Genomic DNA, 20,872 nt, shown 5'->3' with positions numbered 1-20,872 from the left:
GAAAGGATAGGCAGAGTCCGTTGTGGTGTTTTCTACTGCTAGAAGCACATAGATCAATACAAGTAAGTGCATGCACCTGCACTACACTTTGGAGAACCAAAGCATGAGTGCCTCTACATACACTTATACTTTGGTTCCAATTGGTAGGGTGGGACTCCCTAGCCACCTTGGTCGGGTTCGAGGCCCATCTAAAACCTCTGCCGTACTCTGGGTCCGGCACTCGGCCGCAGTGCGACTCCATATTGGACAAATACCCTGCCTGCCTTTAGGTTTAAGCCACAGCCACCTCGAATCTCCCCAAAGGGCCAAACCCAATGAACAGACTGGAGTTACTTCCAAGAGCTAACTGCTCCCCGTGGTACCATGTTAACGTCTTTGGTGTGACTTTTGTAACTTTTGGCTACTACCAGTTTGAGCTCATAGTAATCCCAACTCATGACTGGTGACGTTTGTTGCTTGAACAACAAATGCCTTTATAATATATTAGGAATTAATATAAAAACTATAATATCATTTCAAGCTGAGTATTATAGCACTTTTCTGACTTTAGACCATGATGACATTCAAACCATGATCTGACAAATGTCATACACAGTGCATGTGGCTTTTAGTCGCCTCTTACGACAGGTATGCCTTCCTACGGGCATATTCGGTAATTGGATGCTCTACAGGATAATTCTAGGAAATATATGTTGCGAGTGTACTGAAGCACTACTTTTAAAAGGCCGATCAATTGGAAGTATTTGCAGCATTGTTCAGATTTTCGAAAACAAGTAGGAATATTTCTGTTAATAATGAAGACTGCAATGAAGTAGAAAACGAGAATGACACGACAGCTGCACTTCCAATGGCATTAAAAGATGGATCAGGATTTTTATAAGCTCAAATGGGACAAATTTTTACACAACGAGCTTGAACGGAATCTGGAAAATCTGTCTGCACTATCAGTACGACAAACAATAACAACCCAAATAGTTATTTACTAGTAAACAACCAGCATCTCAATAGTATGAGCAGCAATAAGCATAGCCTATATAAGCAACTGGAACAATAGCCTCGGGGTCACTTTATCATTATCGACTGCCGAGTAAAAAGCAGTGTAACACTTGTAACACTTGTACAGTTTAAGTTTAATATATTCAATATTGAAGTACATGTGAAAAGGCTGAAATATTATACAAATAAAGGATCAGTCCGAACCAATCTCATTGGCTGACTTAAAGTTATATATTTATTTTATTCCTAACGAGTAAATAAATTAAGTGGGAAGGGAAGAATCTAGTCGCTAGAAACAAAAAAAGGATTAATTTAAACCATTACAACTGAAGACCGATCTTCTGTAAAATAAATCAACAAATAAATCAGCAAGATGACAGAACAAGCAAATTTAATTGCATTATCTCTCTATCTGCAACGACAGTTATCCAAACTACAATTAGGAAGAAAAGCAACCATTCCACAACGAACAGAACAAATATATTCTTACACCAGACCAGAAGAAGTGGATCTGAATATGTTTAATTCAGTAACACAATTTAATGGTTATTACAACGAAAACAGGAATTGGAGGAAAGTAGCAACCACATTAATGGAAGACATACGACAATTCGAAGGACATAATATTAATGACCAAGCATTAATAATGATCAGAGGAAAAATTACTGGCAAAGCAGCACAGATCCTGATCAACCACAACATAAGAGGAACTTCTAAGCCATCATCGAAAGGCTAGATGATTCCTATGCCGACAAACGACCAATATACGAGTACATTCTGAAGGAAGAGATGACGAAAATACAACAAAAAGAACTACCACTGCATGTATATTATGACAATCTGAACCAAGCATTGAATGTAGTGCTATCCAAGATTGAGATGACACACCAGGAAGAACGAATAGTCCAAGTATTGACACAAGAAATCCAAGCTAAAGCAATCAGAACATTCGTCACTGGACTGAGAAGTGTAGCTATCAAGAATGCCATCTATGCACGAGCCTGCACAACATTAGCAGATACCTACAGTATCGCCCGTACAATGCAACATGATTCACGCCATCAGAACCTCGAGTACATTCGACGATACAACCATCATCAGAATCATAATTTCAGCAATCAACATCAGAATAATTATTCTTGTCAACAACAACCCCCAGTTGAACCAATAGATATCGATTCATCCACCATATTCCGTGGACCAACGAGACAAGGTTACAAGAAGAATCAGCAACAACCACCACGAAATCCGCAGCCTCGACGTAATTATCAAAACCCATTTAAGATAGTAGCAGGAGCGTTGGGATACAAACGAGAACGAGATAATTCAAGTCATGCTAATATACAACCGAAGAATCAACGGATCAACCAAATTACACACGATCAACAATCAAATACAGAATAAGTATGAACAAGAAGAATATTTTTTATTCTGAGGCATGGGTTACCAACTCTTGTATGGACCACAGAAGAAAGTAAGTCAGTGTATATTATAATTGATAGTGGTGCAGAAGAAAATTATGTAAATCTAAAATTCTCTCACGCAAAAAGGATAGAAATAGAAAGTAAAAAAACAAGCCGCTGCTTTACACGGTAAATCATTAATTGAATCATCGCCTCGAATAACGTGGTAAGCGCCAAATTTTAAATTTTTCAACAGAGAAGAAAAACGTTTTAAACACGTGGATTCTTTTTAAATAGTTTTTGCTTAAATGTTTATTTATATTACAACTTTTGTTAATATTTTACAAAAGTTTTCAACAAAAAAAATGTACAGTATTTACAAGGTTCGCTGTTTAAATTTCTTTAATGGAATAACGTTGTAAACGCCTTGCTTGTAGCGACGATAACACGTTTTTCCACTACACGCAGCATCATAGCCGATGGCACTTACAACTTTTTTCTACACTGATAGTGATAATTAAAAATTAAATATCGAGTTCAAGTTTACTGGTTAAAGGAAAATATAAAGTTTCAATAATTACAAAATTTACTTTCTTATTAAAATAACGCAATATTCTGCGTAATTTGTCGGCAATAAGGGTACCATTGCCAAGAGATCCTTCATCCTTTCGCTACTAATTACTACTCCTCCTTTCGTAAAGGTTGCTATTTAAATTTCTTCCTCGTTTTTTTTTGTTTTGAAATATAGCTTGACCAAATTTCTTCAATATCATTACTAGTTCTTAATCTAAAACATACGGTTCGTCGTTAGTTATTTGCTACCATCGCCCCTTACTTATTTTGCATTTTGTGTCATTTATTATATTGTTACAAAAAGTAGTATTAAGTTTTATTTGTATTGCTATATGCATCCCTGATTATGAGCAATAGCTGTAGGTATATGGAATAGCATTTGTCTTGTTGTAGACATCTGGCGCCACGGCTGTCTGCTTGTCGAAACAATAGACATCTGGCGCCGCACTGTCTGCTTGTCTAGATAAACAATTGCTGAGTCTGGCGCCGCGACTGTCTGCTTGCGTCTGGCGTTTGTCTTGTTGTAGGCATCTGGCGCCACGGCTGTCTGCTTGTCGAAACAATAGACATCTGGCGCCGCACTGTCTGCTTGTCTAGATAAACAATTGCTGAGTCTGGCGCCGCGACTGTCTGCTTGCGTCTGGCGCCGTATAGCCGTATGTTCTGGTAATTTCCAGACGCGATATTCTAGAAGGACACGTCGGCATCAGCGAGAAGTGCGTGGCTATATAAGCCGTGGCAGCGCCAACGTAATCAATCAGTGCTAAGAGTAAACTGCTATAGTGTAGACGAGTTGTGAAATAAAGAGTTGTTGAATTAAATTAAACAGTGTTGATTTTATTTGTCAATCCAGAGATACGAACCTAACAAAGTAAACTAGCAAGCAGTAAAATCGTAACAATTGGTGTCAGAAGTGGGATTGTCAAATAATCCAAATTCAAGATGGTTAAATTCGGAGAATTGAGAATTCAGCAATTAAAAAAGGAACTGGAGGAGCGTAATTTGCCGATAAGCGGGCAAAAGGCGGATCTGCAGGCACGACTACGTGAAGCAATGGAAGCGGATGGAATTAATGTGGACGAGTTCGAATTTGATGGGCCAGGAACTTCTACAAAGGTAGAAGAAAAATTAGAAGAACAACGAACATCATCAAGTGTAGACACTAACATGCTATTAGTGGCTATTAAGCAAATAGCAGAAAATGCAGTGCAAACAGAAAATCGTCTGGCACAGCAAATGACGCAAATAGCTGAAAATGCAGAAAATGCAGTGCAAACAGGAAATCGTCTGGCACAGCAAATGACGCAAATAGCTGAAAATACATCACAGTTAGAGTCTCGCCTTACACAACAAATGACTGAAAATAATACGCAGTTAGAAAAGCGTTTGGTACAACAGATTACAGAAAGTAATACACAAGTGCAACAGAAAGTTTCAAAATTGGAAGACGAATTAAGCACGTTAAAAAATGACGAAGAAAATTTGAAATCAGAAGTTCTTCATTTGAGTAATCGGATGCGAGAACTGCAACTGCATGGCCCTGCACCATCAACAAATAATCCAAGATTGAAGGCACCCACATTCGATGGAAGTATTCCATTTCAAATTTTCAAACTTCAGTTTGAAAAGACAGCATTGGCCAATAACTGGAATGCAGCGGACAAAGTGGCGTCCTTGTTTGTATCATTGAAAGGACCTGCGGCAGAAATCCTTCAGACTATTCCAGACTGTGAACGGGACAACTATGAGGCATTGATGAGTGCGATAGAAAGACGATATGGTAGTGAGCACCGGAAACAAATATACCAGATCGAACTGCAAAATAGGGGTCAGAAAATGAACGAGTCATTGCAAGAGTTCGCAACTGAAATAGAACGACTGGCTCATTTGGCAAATGCAGATGCACCTGTGGATTACATTGAGAGGGTAAAAATTCAATGTTTCATAAATGGAATTCGTGATGTGGACACCAAACGCGCCACATATGCCTTGCCAAAAAGAACGTTTGCTGAAACGGTTTCGCACGCCCTCACACAGGAGACAGCTTCGCTACTAAGTAAACCAGCACACAGAGTACAAAGAGTTGAAATGGAACAACCAGCGCTGATGGAAGAAATATTGAAGACTCTGAAGACAATTGCTGCACAGCGAGTAAATACAACAGGCAGATGTTTCAACTGTAGAAAAGCGGGTCACTTTGCCCGTAATTGCAATATAAAGGTAAACCCATCAAAACGGAATCAACCAACGGAACATCGAAAGGGGATTCACCACAAAAATGCGGATGCATTATCACGTCGCCCTTGTCCACTGGAATGTAAACATGGCTCCAAATCAGAAGGAAAAGAAGGTATAATCGACGTGCGATTACTGAATATAGAACCTGAAGATGATTGGATTCCTCACCGCATCAGAATCAATCAGCTGGAGGACCCTGATCTTGCAAAGCTGATAATAGCCAAAGAAAATGGGGTACGACCACCAAAGGAACAAATAAGTAGCGAGAGTCCAACGGCAAAAGCATATTGGGCCCAATGGAACAGCATAAACCTCGTTAATGGATACCTTCATCGTACCTGGGAAAGCGAAGATGGCAAGCAGTCTCGTCTGCTGATCATAGTACCGAAGTCCATGATCCCGAAAGTATTGAAAGAATATCACAATGGACCTAGTGGAGGGCACCTTGGAATTACAAAAACTATAGAGAAGATTAAACAACGGTTCTACTGGATCGGTTGTCGAGATTCCATAGCAGAATGGATAAGTAATTGCGTAGAGTGCATGGCAGCTAAAGGTCCTAAAGCCAAAAGTCGCGGTAGGCTGCAACAGTACAACGTGGGATCACCATTTGAACGAGTCGCAATGGATGTTGCAGGTCCGTTCCCAACCAGTACGGCCGGAAACAAATATCTACTGGTTGTCATGGACTATTTCAGTAAATGGCCAGAAGTATATGCCTTACCAAACCAGGAAGCGAAGACCGTAGCCGAAGCGTTTGTAGAAAATTGGATAACAAGGTTCGGAGTGCCCGTCGAATTACACTCAGATCAAGGCAGAAATTTCGAATCTTCCATTTTCCAAGAAGTCTGTACATTATTGGGCATCCACAAGACACGGACAACAGCGTTACACCCACAATCAGATGGGATGGTAGAGAGATTCAACCGAACGCTCGAAGAACATCTGCGGAAAATCGTTGATAAAGACCAACGGAATTGGGACAAGCGCATCCAGATGTTCCTGCTGGCGTATCGTTCAGCGAAGCACGAGACAACTGGTTACACGCCGGCAAAGATTATTTTCGGATCTGATCTGCGACTCCCTGCTGATCTTAAGTTTGGAACGAATCCTACAGCTGTAAGAAATTATGGAGATTATTGTTCTGCCTTAAAGGAAGAAATGAATGAATTGCATCTAATGGTAAGACAGCATACGCATCTGATGAGCAATAAGATGAAGGACCGGTTCGATCAAGCGGCAAATTCAAAAGGTTTTGAAGAAGGTGATCTGGTCCTGTTGTACAATCCACTTCGAAAGAAAGGCTTGTCCCCGAAACTGCAGACAGCCTGGGAAGGACCCTATATGGTGATGAAACGACTTAATGACGTGGTATACCGCATACAAAGAAATGGAAAAGCACGATGTAAAATGAAAGTAGTACATTTGGAGAGGCTCGCCCCATTTGGTTCAAGAGGATTTGTGCCTAATCGGGACGATTAGGCTTTAGTGGAGGGCAGTGTTACAAAAAGTAGTATTAAGTTTTATTTGTATTGCTATATGCATCCCTGATTATGAGCAATAGCTGTAGGTATATGGAACAGCATTTGTCTTGTTGTAGACATCTGGCGCCACGGCTGTCTGCTTGTCGAAACAATAGACATCTGGCGCCGCACTGTCTGCTTGTCTAGATAAACAATTGCTGAGTCTGGCGCCGCGACTGTCTGCTTGCGTCTGGCGCCGTATAGCCGTATGTTCTGGTAATTTCCAGACGCGATATTCTAGAAGGACACGTCGGCATCAGCGAGAAGTGCGTGGCTATATAAGCCGTGGCAGCGCCAACGTAATCAATCAGTGCTAAGAGTAAACTGCTATAGTGTAGACGAGTTGTGAAATAAAGAGTTGTTGAATTAAATTAAACAGTGTTGATTTTATTTGTCAATCCAGAGATACGAACCTAACAAAGTAAACTAGCAAGAGTAAATTCGTAACAATATTTTTAAGAAGAATATCAAAATTTTTAAAGTATTTTTGTTTCATTTCAACTACAAAAAATGGATATGATGGTATTATAGATTTTATTAAAAACCAACATCATCTGGGGTAAATAGTAATAATAAATTAAACAGTAATGCTTCTATTTCAGTTTTTTTATTTCAATAAAGAAGAAGAAACAAAGCGGACATTTAGTTTTCATATCAGAAGTTGAAAATAAAAATAATAATTCATAATTTCAGTATCTAACTTAACTACAAATGGCCCCATAAAACTCAGCATCTTGTTTGTGCAAATAGACCGCCATTGCTAAGAAGTCGTTTTTCTTTTCAGCAGAAATCACTATTGGTTTCTTTCGAAGAACTGGTAATTCGTATGGACGTAATATAACGGGTGATTTTTTTGAGGTTAGGATTTTCATGCATTAGTATTTGACAGATCACGTGGGATTTCAGACATGGTGTCAAAGAGAAAGATGCTCAGTATGCTTTGACATTTCATCATGAATAGACTTACTAACGAGCAACGCTTGCAAATCATTGAATTTTATTACCAAAATCAGTGTTCGGTTCGAAATGTGAAAATCCGCTTTTTTATCGACAAATTTTGTTCAGCGATGAGGCTCATTTCTGGTTGAATGGCTACGTAAATAAGCAAAATTGCCGCATTTGGGGTGAAGAGCAACCAGAAGCCGTTCAAGAACTGCCCATGCATCCCGAAAAATGCACTGTTTGGTGTGGTTTCTACGCTGGTGGAATCATTGGACCGTATTTTTTCAAAGATGCTGTTGGACGCAACGTTACGGTGAATGGCGATCGCTATCGTTCGATGCTAACAAACTTTTTGTTGCCAAAAATGGAAGAACTGAACTTGGTTGACATGTGGTTTCAACAAGATGGCGCTACATGCCACACAGCTCGCGATTCTATGGCCATTTTGAGGGAAAACTTCGGACAACAATTCATCTCAAGAAATGGACCCGTAAGTTGGCCACCAAGATCATGCGATTTAACGCCTTTAGACTATTTTTTGTGGGGCTACGTCAAGTCTAAAGTCTACAGAAATAAGCCAGCAACTATTCCAGCTTTGGAAGACAACATTTCCGAAGAAATTCGGGCTATTCCGGCCGAAATGCTCGAAAAAGTTGCCCAAAATTGGACTTTCCGAATGGACCACCTAAGACGCAGCCGCGGTCAACATTTAAATGAAATTATCTTCAAAAAGTAAATGTCATGAACCAATCTAACGTTTCAAATAAAGAACCGATGAGATTTTGCAAATTTTATGCGTTTTTTTTTAAAAAAAAGTTATCAAGCTCTTAAAAAATCACCCTTTATATATATATAGATATATGTTTGTATAACTCCATATCTATTTCGATTAGTTTGTGTAAAATATGTTCAGTCAATACTTAACAGAAATAATAATTTGGCCAAATGTAAATCATAATTAGTGCTTTCATATAGTCTCATAAAGTTGTAAGTTATAACGAACTGAAGACACAGCGCTCAGAATTCTTATTGCATAAACTTGTTTTTGTATGTAATTAAACAACAATTATTTTAAGCTAGTGTAAAAATTTATGATTTTATCTTTTGCGATAAGTTAAGACAAGTTGTGAATCCCCTAAATATGTTTTTCTTCTTTGTTTTAGGAAAAATTTGATGGCTACAGTAAATGCTATCGCTATGCTTTTAATTGGACTGGTGTTCTTGATTTAAATTACTATGACATAAATACACCAAATGAAACCTGGTCCTACACAAAGTGTGATTTTGGATGGGAATACAATACATCATTAGTATCGTCATCAATTGTCATTGATGTAAGTAAAAGTTTTAGTAAGCGTAAAAATCTAAATTAAATAGATTTATTTCATCCATTTAAAATATAAAATTTACGAATACTTTGGAGGTCTAAAACACATCCATTAATTAACTCCGTATTTACAATATCTATTCGGTTTGTAAAATAGATCGAAAAGTTTAACATTAACACGAAAATATTCCATTCAACATCATTTTCATTATCATATGCATTTTTGCTTCTAAATTGATAACTCCTTATTAAAATATCTTTTTTTTTTCAATATTATTTTATTTATTGGATCTGCTTTTTTTTAAACCTAACAATAAGTTATGAAATCTTAAATCTATTTAAAAACTAGACAGGCTCTAACAAGTGATTGAGCTGTTATGGTGTTACGTTGCTCTTTAGTACGCAGGCATATCTCTTCTTTTAAGGCGTGTTTGTTCGCTGGAATGTACCAAAGCATTAGCCAAAGGGTTTGGGTGGTCTCGTAGTTTAGATATATATTTAATTCTGCTTTATTCTACTTCTTTCTGTAGCGTAGGAATACCAAGGTCTTTATGGATATTTTCGTTACGCAAGTACCATGGTGAACACGTAATTGTTCTAAGTATTTTCGATTAGAACCTTTGTACACATTATATCAATATTAGTTGCACAGGTCGTACCCCACAGTTGAATGCCATACATCCAAATCGGCTTTATGACCGCATTATATAAAATCACTTTGTTGTTTAGGCTAAGTTTAGAGTTTTTATTTAACATTCAATTTCAATTTGCAGCTGTAATCTTCATACATGTTATTTCACTAGAGATGTGTTTTCTCCATGCAAGCCTTCTATCTATGTATGTGAATACCAGGATATGTTACTTCGTTCGCTTGGGGTACTAAAATATAGTTTTTTTTTTTCTGCCGAGTACATTTTCGGTTTTAGAGAAAACGTAATACCTGTTCAGACCGAAAATTTGAAGGGATTAGATTACATTTAATTTCATTCACTAATCGGCCCGTTCTCACTGCCGTTGAAAAGATGAAAAAACAGCTGCTTTTGCCATTCAAGAATTTACATCGCTCAATATTTATCAAAAGAAAACATTGTCATATAGTATTTTGTAATAAAAGCCGTATTCTTTTAAATACTTATTTTCTATATAACAGAAATAATGGACGCATTTTTTTCATTTGGGAAGTCGATTTTCGGGTGAAATTAGAGTCACTGCTCTAAAAAAGATTTCTTTGCTTACATTTTTTAGATGTCGCAAAATCAGAGTCGCACAGAAAGATTTGGCGTGGACCAGTTTGAAATCACTCCGATGAAGTGATTTTGGACTGTCATTTTTGTATGGCGACATCTTGAGAAATTTATAAGATTAGTGGAATAAACCACTCAACAGCCGAAATCGTGTGATTAAGTTTCGGTCTGAACATGGTATAACATGCTGGCCATTCTTCCACAGAACTCCGCTAATATTCTTGATGCTAAAATGTGGCAATTGTTTCGGCTCAGTATACCTGTGTCATCTGCAAAAGTTGAAGTTAATACATTGTTAGCTGTTGGAAGATCTGCTGTATATATGATGTATAGAGTTGAGCCTAAAACGCTACCCTGTGGTACACCAGCCCTTATCTGTCCTTCATCAGATATGAAATCTCCTACTTTCATCATAAATTATCCATTATTAAATAAGACTTCAATGTTTTATACAATTTTTAAGGTAGAATTTTTTTATTTATAACAGTTTGATACAGCTGTTCTCCTTTCAGTTAGTTTGAGCTCCAATGCATATGTATGTATGTTTTTCATTGTAATCTCCACCTGCCTGAAATCTATGACCTGGCGTTCCAAAAACTCCTTAATTTGGTTATCTGTAATTTTAAAAGAAGGTGGGCAGTATTTAGCCGTCAAGTTTAAGTCCCCGCAGCGATTTTTTATATATATTTTTGTAGCTTGTAACTGAGCTGTACCATGAGATTCTAATGCGTGGTGATTTAATCGTTTTCTAGCCAACACATAGACAAACCCGCTATAAAAACATTGTGTTTATTCGTAAGATAAGTAACTGAGTAACTAGCAAAACATCTACGAGTATTTTATTTTTCTGAAGAAATGTAGTGCGTTCCAAGGTCCGTATCCAGCTCTCAAGTAATTGCTACATTATTTCTATATTCTATATTCTTACATTATTTCTTCAAGTAATTTTGACAGCTGGTTACGCATTGTGAATGATCCACATTAGAAGAGCAAACGAAAATAAACAAAGAAAATATACTTTGTGCGTATTATGTATGTTATTTTCACTGCGATTTAAGGAATGTTGTTGATGATTGGTAAATTTTATACAACATTTCAAAATGAATTTAAATGAATATTTATAACTTTGAATTTCCTTCAAGAAACAATTTTTGATTCATGTTTTGTCGAAAATACAAGTTTGCCATATTCGCATTTTATTGAAATGTATTAAAAATTATTACTAGATTTCTTTAGAGCTGCATACCAGCACAAGGAAATTTACCGCAGGAAATTTTCTTGACCATTTCTTAAGCATTTCTTGAGCTGGATACTAATCTTTAGGTAAAAAACTATAGCTGTAGCGAGAGCAAAAAATTAAATATTGCGCTATGCTCTGGCGTAGCGGTAGCAAAAAATTGGGAGCGGTAGCAGAGCGCAGCTAATGAAAATTTCCATATGCTACATCTCTCGCATGTGTTTGTTGTTTTTTTATCTTTTTTGCTATTTACTGTCATCTGCAAGTATGTATGTATATAATAGTGTAACTCATTTAACGTCGTAAACGTATGGCAACATCGCAATATCGTAAAACAGCTGTTAATTTTTGCATGCTTTTTATTTTAAGACGATCTTGCAAATATGCAAGACTGTTTTCAGTGGCAACTATAGCATTTTGCGCAATTCGCAACCAGCTGTAAGCGTCTATTTGGTGTTTTAAAAGAGAGATAGACCCCGACACAAGTTCTTCGAGTCCGTTACCCAGTCCGTCCGTTATTATGTATCCGTCTGCAGATGAAGTAGTTAGTCCACCCGCTAATTTTGCATGCACATCTAGTCCAAGAAGAAATATGAAAAGATCTCATAGCAGTTCAAATATATTTTCAATTCTTTTCGATATCCAATATAAGAAGTTGGAACTAGAAAGGAAAAAATTGAAATTTGAAAAAGAGAGAGAGGAAAAGAATTTTCAATTGTAGAAATTACGGTTGGAGAAAGAAATGGAAGTAGAAATGAAAAAAGTCAGATTGGAACACAAACGATTGAAAAGCTTAAATAGCTCATAAGTTGCCAAAATGTAGTCATCTGTATTCCAACACAAGATTTTTTTCCATTTTGACTTTTTCTTCTTAATACATTTGTTGGTTTGTTTTACTTATAGTGACTTAGTGAATGACCCACCTGGCTTTTTTTACTTTATCCGTATTAAGTTATTTCTAGTAAAATAATTTATGTTACTTGTTTATGTAATGAAATTGAATTTTATTTGAAAAAATAAATAATAAAATAATTTTTAAATTAAGATATTTATTGATTAAACAATTGTTGAAAGACTTGCCGTCGCCTTATCTCCCCTTCATTGGTACGAGCATTTAGTTCCCATAACGACTCGTCAATACTGTGCTGGTAATCGAAATAATCGTCTTGTTGGAGTATAAAGTTGTGTAACAATGCACAACAAAGAATCCATTTGTTAACTTTTCTCTTATCATTTTCATTTTTTATTTGGAGCCTTAAGCCTTTGTAACTACCGAATCTTTCCTTCGGCATTCCAAAACAATGTTCAATTCGAATTCTATGTATATCGACTGAATGTTTTGTTAAAAAAATTCCCGTGTTAAATTTCTAGAATTTTCTCTAAATGGCGTTATAACAGTACTCGATAATTTATATGCACTGTCACCTGCAATCCATTCACCTTCTCCAAAAAATTTATGTGCTTCAATTGACAATTCGCTGTTATTAAAAATACGTGCATCATGAACGCTACCTGGAAAGCCTAACATCAAGTGCCTTATTTGTAATCTATGATCGCACACGGCTTGTGCCTTAACGGAGTAAATATGTTTTTGTGAAAAGTACGCTTCTGGGTCCTGTGACGGTTTTCCGCCAATGGAATTTCGGTACGATCAACATATCCAGTTAGGTAACTCATTCGAAATCACTCGAAGTTTCTAAAACGAGCTTTTTTCGTTCTTCCGTATTTGGCCAAAATAAAAAACGCATTAAATATGCGTTCAGTTAAATTCTAAAATATAAAAACATGTTAATGTATTATGAGGAAAACTGACGAATTCTGACCTGAATGATACCACCATCACTGATTCCAAATAAACCTGCAATCTTGGAAAGAGTAGCCTCCTTCACGGCTAGAACCTAAGCGATACAACATAATTGCCAGTTGCGTTTTAATTGGAAATTGTTTGCCCGACGGAGTTTTTTTGAAAAGATTGTCTTCCTTTATTAGATCCAAAATAGCATCGAAAGGTTTCCAAGTGACACGTGTGAGCTTTTTGAATCAGTTCTTATCAAGTTCCCATAAGATTTCATTTAAAAATACTCTGTATTTCGGTACACAATTTTGAATAAATTGTACGCTGTGTCTGCATTCTTCGCCTAAAGCCAATACATGCATTAGGTCCTCCATTATTTCATCTTCTTTACTTTTCCTCTCTTCTGCAAAACAAAAAATGTAGTAATTTAAAATAAAACCAATTTAATTTAAATACATACCATTCTCCTCACAAAAGTATTCAAAAATCATTAAATCATTTAACGCTGCTACTTCCAATAACTTCAAAAGATTTTGTTTATTACCTATTCTCGGCATTTTTGCTTTTTTCTTACCTACAAATGAAAAAATGACAGACTTATAGTAATATTGCCACAGTTGCCAAAGAGCGCTCATTTAACTTGTGTTGCCATATTACAAATTTACTAACGGGTGATTTTTTTGAGGTTAGGATTTTCATGCATTAGTATTTGACAGATCACGTGGGATTTCAGACATGGTGTCAAAGAGAAAAATGCTCAGTATGCTTTGACATTTCATCATGAATAGACTTACTAACGAGCAACGCTTGCAAATCATTGAATTTTATTACCAAAATCAGTGTTCGGTTCTTTTCTTTTTTATCGACAAATTTTGTTCAGCGATGAGGCTCATTTCTGGTTGAATGGCTACGTAAATAAGCAAAATTGCCGCATTTGGGGTGAAGAGCAACCAGAAGCCGTTCAAGAACTGCCCATGCATCCCGAAAAATGCACTGTTTGGTGTGGTTTGTACGCTGGTGGAATCATTGGACCGTATTTTTTCAAAGATGCTGTTGGACGCAACGTTACGGTGAATGGCGATCGCTATCGTTCGATGCTAACAAACTTTTTGTTGCCAAAAATGGAAGAACTGAACTTGGTTGACATGTGGTTTCAACAAGATGGCGCTACATGCCACACAGCTCGCGATTCTATGGCCATTTTGAGGGAAAACTTCGGACAACAATTCATCTCAAGAAATGGACCCGTAAGTTGGCCACCAAGATCATGCGATTTAACGCCTTTAGACTATTTTTTGTGGGGCTACGTCAAGTCTAAAGTATACAGAAATAAGCCAGCAACTATTCCAGCTTTGGAAGACAACATTTCCGAAGAAATTCGGGCTATTCCGGCCGAAATGCTCGAAAAAGTTGCCCAAAATTGGACTTTCCGAATGGACCACCTAAGACGCAGCCGCGGTCAACATTTAAATGAAATTATCTTCAAAAAGTAAATGTCATGAACCAATCTAACGTTTCAAATAAAGAACCGATGAGATTTTGCAAATTTTATGCGTTTTTTTTTAAAAAAAAGTTATCAAGCTCTTAAAAAATCACCCTTTATTTTTATATAATTGCGACGTTAAATGAGTACCACTAATATATAAAAGAAAGTCGTATTACTTAGACGATTTATAACTCAAGCACGGCTGAACGATTTGGCTTAAAATTGGTGGGAGGCAGCTTACGAGTACGAGAGAAGCACTCGAAGCAGGGTAAAAACTTAGTACACTTTTTATCTTTTTATGTTAAAATCCAATACAACTTGTTGCGTCAAGCGACTTATATATTGTATGTTCAACCTAAAATGGAAATAAAACATGAAACTAAAATTAATTACTTTTCTTAGACACATTTTATATTTGCATTATAAAGTTTTCCTTTTCATTTACTTACTCTAATAATGTGAAATCTATTACCATAAGTTATCGAAATGAATTGTACTTACCTCCTTTTTGAGCATACCTGTATACTTACATTACAACTGTTTTTTTTCCCGTTAGTTTTAAGATTAAGGCTAAGTCATCTAGTTGCTGAAATAAAAGAGCGTTTCTATTTCTTTCGCTAATTTTTCGTATTTTCCGCAAGTCTAAGTGTCCGGTAAAGGCAATTGGTAGAGTTTTTATTAAGTGAATATTTTAAAAAAATTTAAAGAAGCACGCATCCCGAAAAAACTTCAATTCTCAAAAACGCTTGAGAAATTTCACAACTCATAAATACCAAAATTATATTTCAAATCATAAGCATTTGATCAATATTTTAGTAATTCAAATATAGAAAGAAATATGTATAAATTTGCATATCCATACATGTTTAGTATATGGGTTATACTGATTTTTCTTCTGAACCAGGCAGTTTTTTGTAGGACGAACAAATTAATTGGGTTGCGCGAATTACTAAGAACGTGTCTGTGCCTGAATGAATTTAAAAGATTCCGGTTAAGAAAACGTAAAAAAGGCGAAAGTACATATATATAATTAAAATAAATTTCGAAAATTCATAGTAATTGAGTATTGTAATACATTTGTAATAGATGATGTTTTTGGTAATATAAAAATGGTAAATATTTTACATAATCTAAAAAACATTTTATAATTGAATCAGTTATTGTCTAGTTCACTTCATTAATAAATTTCTTAAAATATTTGATTCTAGATTTATATAGTCACTTGATGAAACAAGTGCCAAAATGATTTGCACAACATTTTTTTGTTTGAATTATTCAATTAATTCAAATGTTACGACAAAAAAAAGTAAAAAATAAAAAAAAAACTGCAAACACATGCGAGAACTGTAGCACATGAAAATATTCATTAGCTCCGCTCTGCTACAGCTCCCAATTTTTCCTACCGCTACGCCAGAGCATAGCGCAACGTTTCATTTTTTCTCTCGCTCCAGCTATAGTTTTTTACCTAGCAAAACTCGGTGCAGAGTAGAACACATACACCCAACTCTTTTTTTACACGGTTTTGAAGTTACACGGTTAGAAAGAAATTGTTAAAAGTTTTTTACCTATTACGGTTTCAAAATCACTGTCTTGTAATTATGTTTGTTTTTGCCACACTTGGCACCATTTCTGAAACGACAATACATAGTGTTAACTGCGAAATCTCCTTATTCGATAACTCTTACCTACACATTTTGTTTGCATGATATCGTATTTACATTGCTGAAGTGGATATCTCGAGCGATGATACAGACTTTAGTTCAGTTCGTCGCAAACTATTGCGCTTGTTATCAACTTTAAAGTCTGAGTACCAGCTACGCAATCATCGCTTATATCGCAAAGAGCCCGATGGATCAAAATTTGTGGTCCCAAAAGGGATCCGCTGGCGCATTGTACAGTGCTGCCATGACCAAGCAGGACATACAGCGCTAGAAACGACTATTCAACGTATCAGACAGACATATTGGTTTCCGAAAATCAGGAAATATACGTACGTTAAAAACTCACATAGCAGCATGTATTAGGTGTTGTTATCAGAAACAACGCTCAGGCAAACCCGAAGGTATTATGCATTTTGATTCTATCAAGCCAGTTCCGTTTCATCGCATTCATCTGGATCATATGGGTCCATTTATACGCAGCAAGCAGGGAAATTCCTATGTATTAGCCATTTCTCATCCCAAATAATAACTGATAGAGGTACATCTTTTACGTCAAAAGCTTTTGAAGACTTTTGCAGTAACCTTAACATTCAACACACGAAAGTTGCCGTACGTACTCCACGCGCTAATGGTCAAGTAAAACGTGCGAACCAAAACAATTTAACATTCCTCAGAACAACAACTGAAAATCCGAAAGATTGGGATCTTAAATTGAAAGATCTCCAATGAACCATGAACTCTCGACGTAATGCAATGACCGGTTTCAGTCCGAATGAACTTGTTTTCGACTTTCCGTTACGAGATATAGTCACCAATCAATTACTAGCAGTCGCACATGATGATATTGACGACGACCATTCTACAATGTCCTCTGAAGAAAAACGTAAGCAAGCCGTTGTAAACATTTCCAATGAACGTGAAAAATGGAAGCAAAGATTCGATAAACATCACCAAGATCCCAAAACATATGTTGAAAACGATTTGGTAGTCATCGAAAACGAACCAGCTTGTACAGGTGAATCTAGAAAACTTGAGCCTAAGTTTCGAGGGCCATACGTTGTTCGAAAAGTTCTAGGTAACGATCGCTACTTGTTGGAAGATATCCTAGGGTACCAAATAACCAACAAGAAATTTTGTTCCGTTTACGCATCAGACAAAATAAAGCTTTGGTGTAGAAATTGTCCTGAGTTAGAACCCGACGACGAAATCGAGGACGATTTAGGTCAGGAAGGGCCGAGTTGTCACGCCACAAAAATGCGCCTCTGAGAGTATTTGCCACGCCTCTGATTTGATTGTGACAGAAGATACGACTCGGTGTGAGTTGTTGAAGAAAAGTCGAAGAGCAACAACCATCGAAGACGGGTCGACTGCCGAAAAATTACATTACATTACATTTATATTTGTATTTCCTTATTAATTCTTTTTTTTTTTAAATAAATTTAATTTGTGTTATCATAAACGTATCATTTGTACTGCTCATGTGTATCATGTCAACATTCAAAAGGAATCGTATCATTGCACTTAGATGATTCAATGTCAATATTCAGAAGTAGGATGACACTTCTATATAGGCTTACAAACGAGCATTTAGAAGAAACTTGTAACGAAGCTTTTTGCTGCCCCTGCTTCTTACAAGTATAAGTTGCTGAGGTATACTCGCCGTGTCCAGGGTTCGTTATAATAAATTTGTAAACATTGGGGCTCTTCTGCGAATCGTACTATATTTTATTTTATATTATAATATTAATTTAAAGTTACAAAGTTGTCTCCCGCGTTGTAGTGCGTCGCCCGAGGAAGGTGCTGTCAGGGTAACGGTTCAGTGTGGTCCATTAGGGCAATACCGTTTCCAGCTCTGCTGCGCTCCTGGGTGCTAGACGACTGGCTGCTTTGTACCACGGTTATCACGCTCGGCTACTTCTGCGTGCTCGTACTTCTCGGTGCACGCGTAGGCTTCGCTGACAATATCCTTCGGCGTGCGTTGACCACGCTCGACTATTTCTACCGGCGCTCGTGCAGGCTTCAATAAAGGTATCCTGGCGTAGGCGTTGACGCTCCTCTGCTACGACGACTGCGCCCGGCTATTTCTGCCGGAGCCCCTGTATGCTGCGATGACGATGTCCTGACGTATACGTTGACGCTCGCGTGCTACGACGACTTCTGCCGGCGCTCGTGTAGGCTTCAATGACGCTGTCCTGATGTAAACGTTGACACTCGCGTACTACGACGACTACGCTCGTCTATTTCTGCCGACGCTCGTGTAGGCTTCAATGACGCTGTCCTGCTACACACGTCGACACTCGCGTGCTACGACAACTACGCTCGTCTATTTCTGCTCGTGTAGGCTTCAATGACACTGTCCTGGTATACACGTCGACGCTCCTCTGCTACGCTGGTGATGTCCTGATTAACCACTTTTGCCGCGTAAAGATTCCGGATCACGAAGACTGCGTTAGCGACCGCGATGTTAAAGGTTGAGTTGGTCAGAGGATAAACTCACTACCAAGCCCACCCCCAACAGACAGCGTTCACAAGTCAGTGTACCAAGACTAGCCAGAGGATAAATTCACTGCGTAGTCTGATTCTGAACGTGCGTACGCTGTCACAGTCCTGTGCTGACTGACTGATCATCGCCCATCTAACTCCCCACCAAGCCTGTGCTGTGTGCTAACACATTCGCAACATGTTGCGTTGGGATGGCGTGTGTTGCTGGGACTGCGTATGTTGCTGGCGGTGGCGTGGTTTTACCGCTGCGTATGCATGCTTGTTGTTGTTTCGTCTACGTGTCCGATTTTTCAGTCTCCGTGGTTATCCCGTTGAATTATTTGCGTGGCGTGTTTTTACCGCTGCGTATGCATTCTTGTTGTCATTTCATCTGCATGTCTGGTTTCTCAATCTTCCTGTGTTCGTAGAAGTGGCGTGGTTTTAACGTTGTGTTGTGAACAATAGGGTGTGCCTTTATAGGTTATGTGGACTAAATTCTGTATAGATATTTAGTTCTCACAAACTCTTAGGATAAAAGTAACAACTTTTAATTTAGATTATGATAAGCTCATCAATTATAACACATTATACTTAGTTTCATTCTAAATTTTAGTGACACATTTTTAATCATTAGTTGTACATATATCTATAGGGTGGTTACTACAGTCGTGGAGCTAACCGATTTCTTAATTAAAGAATGTAAGAAATATAATAACTTTTGTGATTAATGTTCAAAGTTTTCAAAACAATTACATACGCAATGTTGCTCATGCAACTTGTTGCTACACCTAATGATTGTACGTATCACTTAAATCTAAGCGAGATAGATATACTCGTAGTTCCATACTTGTGATCTCCAGGATCTATATTGGTTTTTGTTCCATCGAACCGTGGGAGTGATTTAAATAACTCCAGGTCAATGCCCATTGGGTTGTTTATAATAAAGCGTTTTTAGTTTTTTTTAGTTTGAGCGATAACGTAAATGTGGGCGCATAGTTGTCTTGCTGTTTTGAAGTTGTTACAATTTTGCAAGAACCTGGTGTGTTTACAATTTATGCTGCAGTGACTTGACGTGTCTTTCCTCAAGACCGTGGATTTTATTTTGAGTTCTACATATGTTTCAAAGACTGGCTTTTGAAAAGCAAGTTAATATCGTTTTCGTATATGAGTTTTTATTTTGTTACACCGAAGTGCGTGTATTTATTAATATTCTTTTTAGACTAACTTATTACATGATTCATACTTCTATTTATACTTGTACTAAGTATTATACTTATTTACTTATTACTAGCTGATAGTTTGTTTTAGATATAATATATTGTTTGTTTAGGCTAGTGCTACTTACATATAAAGGGTGATTTTTTAAGAGCTTGATAACTTTTTTTAAAAAAAAAACGCATAAAATTTGCAAAATCTCATCGGTTCTTTATTTGAAACGTTAGATTGGTTCATGACATTTACTTTTTGAAGATAATTTCATTTAAATGTTGACCGCGGCTGCGTCTTAGGTGGTCCATTCGGAAAGTCCAATTTTGGGCAACTTTTTCGAGCATTTCGGCCGGAATAGCCCGAATTTCTTCGGAAATGTTGTCTTCCAAAGCTGGAATAGTTGCTGGCTTATTTCTGTAGACTTTAGACTTGACGTAGCCCCACAAAAAATAGTCTAAAGGCGTTAAATCGCATGATCTTGGTGGCCAACTTACGGGTCCATTTCTTGAGATGAATTGTTGTCCGAAGTTTTCCCTCAAAATGGCCATAGAATCGCGAGCTGTGTGGCATGTAGCGCCATCTTGTTGAAACCACATGTCAACCAAGTTCAGTTCTTCCATTTTTGGCAACAAAAAGTTTGTTAGCATCGAACGATAGCGATCGCCATTCACCGTAACGTTGCGTCCAACAGCATCTTTGAAAAAATACGGTCCAATGATTCCACCAGCGTACAAACCACACCAAACAGTGCATTTTT

At 37.3% G+C, this 20,872-nt stretch overlaps 1 protein-coding gene across 1 annotated transcript in view; it reads left to right on the top strand.

Moving 5' to 3' along the window:
- The window catches only part of LOC115065766 (carcinine transporter), a 1,371,383-nt gene that overhangs the window by 432,540 nt on the left and 917,971 nt on the right, over positions 1-20,872 (top strand). Inside the window, exon 3 of the mRNA XM_049462541.1 lies at positions 8,839-9,009. Coding sequence (XP_049318498.1) covers positions 8,839-9,009 — 171 coding nt within the window. The remainder of the gene's footprint in view (positions 1-8,838; positions 9,010-20,872) is intronic.

This window comes from Bactrocera dorsalis, chromosome 1 (assembly GCF_023373825.1).
Source record: "Bactrocera dorsalis isolate Fly_Bdor chromosome 1, ASM2337382v1, whole genome shotgun sequence".
Taxonomy (NCBI): Eukaryota; Metazoa; Arthropoda; class Insecta; order Diptera; family Tephritidae; genus Bactrocera; species Bactrocera dorsalis.
The sequence above is the reverse complement of the archived record's forward strand: the minus strand, read 5'-3'. Positions and strand labels throughout refer to the sequence as shown.